The sequence below is a fragment of the Notamacropus eugenii genome, chromosome 4, assembly GCF_028372415.1.
Source record: "Notamacropus eugenii isolate mMacEug1 chromosome 4, mMacEug1.pri_v2, whole genome shotgun sequence".
NCBI lineage: Eukaryota > Metazoa > Chordata > Mammalia > Diprotodontia > Macropodidae > Notamacropus > Notamacropus eugenii.
In genome coordinates this window covers 40688511-40694510 of record NC_092875.1, presented here as the reverse complement: position 1 = coordinate 40694510, position 6000 = coordinate 40688511, and the positions used below count along the sequence as shown (strand labels likewise).

The 6000-nt window shown below is 40.3% G+C and overlaps 1 protein-coding gene across 2 annotated transcripts in view; it reads right to left on the bottom strand.

Annotated features, from left to right (window-relative positions):
• Positions 1-1325: 1325 nt before the first annotated feature.
• Positions 1326-6000, bottom strand: part of AACS (acetoacetyl-CoA synthetase) — a 76417-nt gene continuing 71742 nt past the window's right edge. For both annotated transcript variants that reach the window (XM_072600714.1, XM_072600713.1), the window contains one exon: positions 1326-2841. In XM_072600714.1, the coding sequence (XP_072456815.1) occupies positions 2704-2841 (138 nt within the window). In that variant the 3' untranslated portion in view covers positions 1326-2703. The remainder of the gene's footprint in view (positions 2842-6000) is intronic.

Below are 6000 nucleotides of genomic sequence, written 5' to 3'. Positions count from 1 at the left end.
AGCCTCTTCCCAACTCCAGTCTACCTTCCATTCAGCTGCCATATTGACCATCCTAAGGCAAAGATATGACCACATCACACTTGTCACCACTATGACATGCTCATATTTTACACTGGTGGCTCCCAGTTCCCTCTAGGATCAAATATAAAATCCTTAACTTGGCTCTTAAAGCCCTCCTGGTTTCTCCCTTCCTCTCTAGTCTTCTTTTACCTTACACTCCACCCACCCCTCCCTCTAAGTACTCTGAGATCCAGTGACATGGGCCCCCTGGCTGTTCCACAAATAAGATACTCTCTCAGCTCTGGGAATTCTCACTGGCCATCCCCCACACCTCCATATCTTCCCTCCTCACCTCTGTCTTCTGGCTTCCCTGGCTTTCTTCATATCTCAGTAATTCCCACATTCTCCAAGAAGCCTTTCTCAATCCCCCTTCATGCTAGTGCTTTCCTCTGTTGATTGGCTCCAATTTCTCTCATATACCTCTCATTTGTGTATAGTTCTTTGCATAGTACCTCCATTAGGCGGTGAGCTCTGTGAGCAGGGACTCTCTTCTGACTTTCTTTGTATACACAGTAATTGGCACACTGCCTGCCACATAGTAGGCACTTAATGAATACTTGGTGACTAACCCATTACATAGGATGGCCTTCTGGGAGAGGGAAAATGTAGAAAAAAAAAAGATAGTAATGAAATTTTATCTTAAAAAAAAAGAGTACAAGATGTTACACCTGTGTAGAGGTGGAAGATGCACAGAGGTAAGACACTGCCTATAATGCTAGATTTTGTAGATGGGGAAACCGGGGGAAATTACCAGAACCAAACAATGCTATACAGAGAAGTTTCATGGTTGAAACACTGATTCCTAGGGTGCAAACTTTCATAAATCCCACCTTATCCCACTAGAGGCATAACTTCAAATAACCCATGAAAACTAAACTGGTGACTGGGCAGGGAAAGGATGCTAACCAATGGGCACCATTATGATGTCTATGGGCTCAGATGTAAGTCCTGATTTTAATACCTTGTAAACTATTCATCTTTTGATTCTAGTTATCCTGGGGTTGGGTAAGGGGAGCTGGTGTTTACTCTTAGAAGTGGGCACGGGCTAGATACTAGCATTCCCAGGTCATCCAGCTAGAATAATAAACCCAAGAAGTCAGAGGCTACCCCAAGCGTCGGACCCCAGTGACTCGGAACAGCTAATCACTCTTATTGGAAAAAAATTACAAATGCAAAACTTGCTGATGAGAGGAAGCTGATGTCAGTATAACAACATGTCCGTGCACTTGTTCTTCCTTTTAAAAAATGACATTTATGCATACAGATAATACACAGGTAAATTCATTTATTTGTTGCACCATATTCCTAACAGCACTTTCCCCCTTTGTATTATATAACCTGGAAGAGAAAAAGAACTTAAAAGATTAATTTCATTTGGAATATTGTGCTCTGTTGAAAAAAATAATACAAAAACGAGTAACAGAGTTTGTAAAATTCATAATGAGATAAAATAGTAAGTTCACCAAAATCATTTGTTGGTGTCATATGGGAAGCTCTAATAATGAAATTTCAACATGAAACTAAAGAAATCAACATATCCAGAAAGTACTACAATAGCAGAAACTGAAGGAGTGTTTTCCTGAGGGCACAAAGGCTCGGCCATGCTCCGGGGCATCTCCACCTCCACCTCTTCCAGAATCCAGGGCCAGTCTCAGTGCCAGAAGGATGCACCTCACTGCCAAGGCTGAACACATTACAGAGGGCAATGTTTCCATTTGTACTTCCAGAGAAGAAAGCATCACCCAATGGGATAAATGTCTGTCACCAAAACACACAAACCCAACACTTCACAATCCCATTTAAAAAATTTTAAACTACTAAAAATTAAAAATCAATTCAATAGGAAAGTCCTATGAAATATTAAAATTCCTATCAATGGGAAAGCGCAGGCTTTTCACAAATCTGGTTCAGTGAGCTGTGACATACTAGCACAGGCACATCTAACAGTCTAACAGTATTAGCTGGAGAGTTTGTAGCAATCAGCTATGAACAGCTCTGGGTCTAAAGCTACACCTAGATCTGCCTAAGGACCTGCTAATGCTCAATGAGAGATTAGCATCTCCTAAGGAACTGTCCAAGGCTCAGACTAAAAGATAAGCTATATTTTTTAAGTCCTGAGATTCACCTTCCCTTTGAGGAGTGAATGAGGTCATTTAGCAGATCCACTAGAAAGCTCTCAGTGTGAATCTAAAATCTCTGTCACTCGTAAGGATAAGGAACTATTTGATAGTGTTTCAGCTCACCTAGAACATCAGCCAGGCCTTCAGTTTCCTCTTGGACGTTACCCTGTCACTGAACAAGGGTCACAACACATACATACGCACTCCTATATACAGTTTATGTGTGTTCGTGTGTTTGCATGTGTAGTCATACACACATTCAGTCTCCCTTTAGCTAGATATACATAGAGATAAACAACACCTCCCCAAAGCTAAAACCAGGATTACCCTCCAAGTTGACAAAGATGCAGGATATAAGATCTATTTAACTGCTCAAGAGGGAAATCATTTACCCCTGCTATTTTTATAATGCACTTTGTATAAATTTCCTTTGTGAAAGTATCCTCAGTATTTAAATAATTTTTGAAGACAGGAAAGTTCTATGTACAAATGTGTGTCAGAGAGATGCACAATTCAGTCACTTTTAGAAATTCTGAAGCTCAGGAATATTCTTGTACAAGTCCAAGGACTCAGGGTTGGAGAAAGAGCCACGCTGTTCCACCGACTTCCCAGCAATGACGTGTTTCACCGCAACTTCCACTTTCTTCCCATTAATTGTATACTTTAAGGCAAAAGAGAAAGGAAAAATTCAGGGCACACTCTCGGTAAAAAAAAATCCTCCCTGCCACGTGCACATACCATTGAAGAAAATCACCTGCCCTGTCAACCAAGGATTCCTGTATCCTGTATTCCATGTGCCATACACCTCAGTTGATCTACGACCTTAAGCCTTCCCGAAGTACCAGGGGAACACAAGAGGTTACCTTTCATTTGGAAGAATACCTTCTCCTTCTAGAACTCACTCTACTGTCTAGAACCTGAACTCAACTCAATTTAATGAACATTGGTGAAGTACCTATTATGTCTAAGGCACTGTGGGAGACATAGAGACACCTGGGGAAGAACCTAAATCATGGCAGAAGTCTTGGTTTCAGAAAGTTTATTGTCAAATACAGAAAGTACAAGAGTTGTTCTGCCTTCTTGGTCTCTCCTCAGGGTTCAGACACAAAGACTAGAAAGTAAAATAAACATGTTTTGTCAAAGTGAGATTCCTGATTCCTATAGAATCAAGGAAACTTTCCTGGAAGAACTAAGTTTCAAAGAGTATAGAGGCTAGGGAAGGCTTAAAAGTAGAGATGTCAATGAACCTCCAAGAAATAAGGGGTCATCAAATGAATAAAATAAGATCAATTAATTTCAAGGTAATTCTTCAATATTGTCCCTTTGGCCATCAAGACTGACTGTTAACAATTCTAGTAGGAAAGTTCTTTCTGAAATTCTTAATGGTATTCAGCTCTCTCTAGAAATATGTTGTGCATAAGTTTCCTACCCTCCACTCCCCATCAAAATTGGATTTAAATAACTAACAAATGGGGATGGGTTAAGCAACTTTCTTTTGGAGCAAACTCATCGAATACAGAACAGCATGATAACAGCATCATCATTTTACCACAGCCACATTTTTACCTGAAGTGTAATTAAAATTCAGTCATCTGAAAAAGTCAATCAATGTGTGAACTAATTAATGACCTGAGCAGTGATGCCCCAGGACCTGCCTGTCATCTACATCACATTGCCAACATCTTATTTCTCTCCTTTTAAAGTCAAATGTCTCCTGTGCTGTATATGCTTATAAGTCCTATACAAAAAGACCCAAGCGACCAAAAATATGCCTTTCTGGTCAGTCAGGAAAACAACTAGACTGCCATTTAAGGATAAAGTGTGCTGCTTTTGTCTTTAATGGAAAAATCACAAGTCTCAGCCTCTCATGACTCCTGGATACGTCAGTGGTCACTAAGGGACAAACGTCTTAATTCAACTATCTGCATATGATGGAAGGACTTGCAGAAATTGGAATACTAAGTCCAGGTCCTCACCTGCCCACTGGACTCCATGGGAAGGTGTAAAAATAAATCATTAAGTTCTATGGAGTCTCTTGTCCCTAAGTGTCATTCCAGGATTGTTTTCTCCAGCTCTGAATGAATTCAACCCAATGAGTATTTAATGTGCATCTACTACAAGCTCAGAACTGTTTTACCAAGTATTGTGTGTGGCTGGGAGAAAGGAGAGACTCAAAAAAGATGACAACATAGGCCTCCTGGAAAAATAAGTCACAACTACAGGAATTTCGATCCGAACAAGCTAAGCGTGGGCTGGAGTCGTGAGAGAATGCTCCAAGGAAGAGAAGAACCTTCAGCCAGGTCAGGAGGGACAGACAGACTTGGAGAAATGAACAGGAGAGAACATTCTAGAAAAAGCAAGGAGGCAGAAATGAGAAGGCACCATCCAAAAGGCCTCAGAAATACAATGTCAGAGTTGGAAGGGCCTTAGAAAATCATCCAAGTCCAGCCTCTCCTTTGACAGACCCAGTCCCATCTCAAGAAGACAGGAACACTACCACACTGTTAGGGGAGCTGGGAACTGGTCCAGTCATCCTAGAAAATAATTTGACCCAGAGATCCCACCACCATGCAAGAGCTCCAAGGAATTCAAAAAGAGAAAAAGAGAGAACTCTAACAAAAAACTAGATACAACCTAGGGGCCCTGCAATGGAAGCGCCTCGCTCACCCCAAATTACTTTGCATTTGCTTTGTATATATTTACATCTCTATCTGCTGTTTCTTCCAATGGAGTGTAAGCTCCTTGAGGACAGGGGTGGTTGTTTCCTTATGTAACTACAGGAAAGCACAGGACCCAGGCACATCACTGGTGACAGAAATTCTTGATCAGTCATTACTGAACTTTGATAAGTGATCCATAAGAAGAATTCAGAGAAACATGGAAAGACTTATATGAACTGATGGGAAGTAAAGTAAGTAAGCAAAGCTAGGAAAACAGTATATAAAATTCCAACAATGTAAACGGAAAAAAGCAATACAGAAATGAATGCTGTCTAGTGACAGTGAACAGGGTCAGTCAAGAAGAGCTCAGAAGAAGCTCCTATTTCCTCCCTTCATCAGACATGAGGACTGGAATGGAAATTCTGTCAGACATACTTGATATGTGAGCTGTTCTGCTAAAGTTTTTTTTTCTTTGTTATAAAGAAGTCTCATTGGAAGAGGGAAATGAAGGGATATGTTTGTAAACTAAAGAGAGGTCAAAACAACAGGTTCTTAAGCCCCAAAGAGGGAGAATGATTTGCTCAAGGTCACCCAGTGAATTCACACCAAAAACAGGTCAAGGGTCTAGGTCTGAGGCTCTTATCACAGTTTTACACAGAGCAGCAGGCACTCAACAGGCTTCTGGTTTGTGGATTTCTGGATTTTCCAATCAATGGTTCTCACCCACTTTCCACATTCACATTCCTAACCCATCTTAACTATGAGGTTTCCTGACACATGACTAAAATCCTAACAGTTCTGGATACTTTGTTTTTCAAGCAAAAGAAAAAAACTTAAGGCTGTCAGAGAAAGAAAACAGTTCTAATGATTTGAAAAATTTAATGGCACTGTAGTGGTAAATATTCCCTAATAATGCATTTCTATGGCTAAATAATATCTTTTTTTATCGTGTCTTACACATTCATAGCAACTCCTGGGCTGCATTTTATTTTGTTTTTCTCACAGTGGATCAACTTAATTTCAAAAATATGTTAACCAGGTGGTGTTTTCTTGTGGCCTTTCCTTGGGAGACATAGATTTTGTAAGCTTAAAATATACAACACTGTTTGTACACACAGGCGTGTATGTACACACATGCTCAGCAGCTTGTATTTTAGATT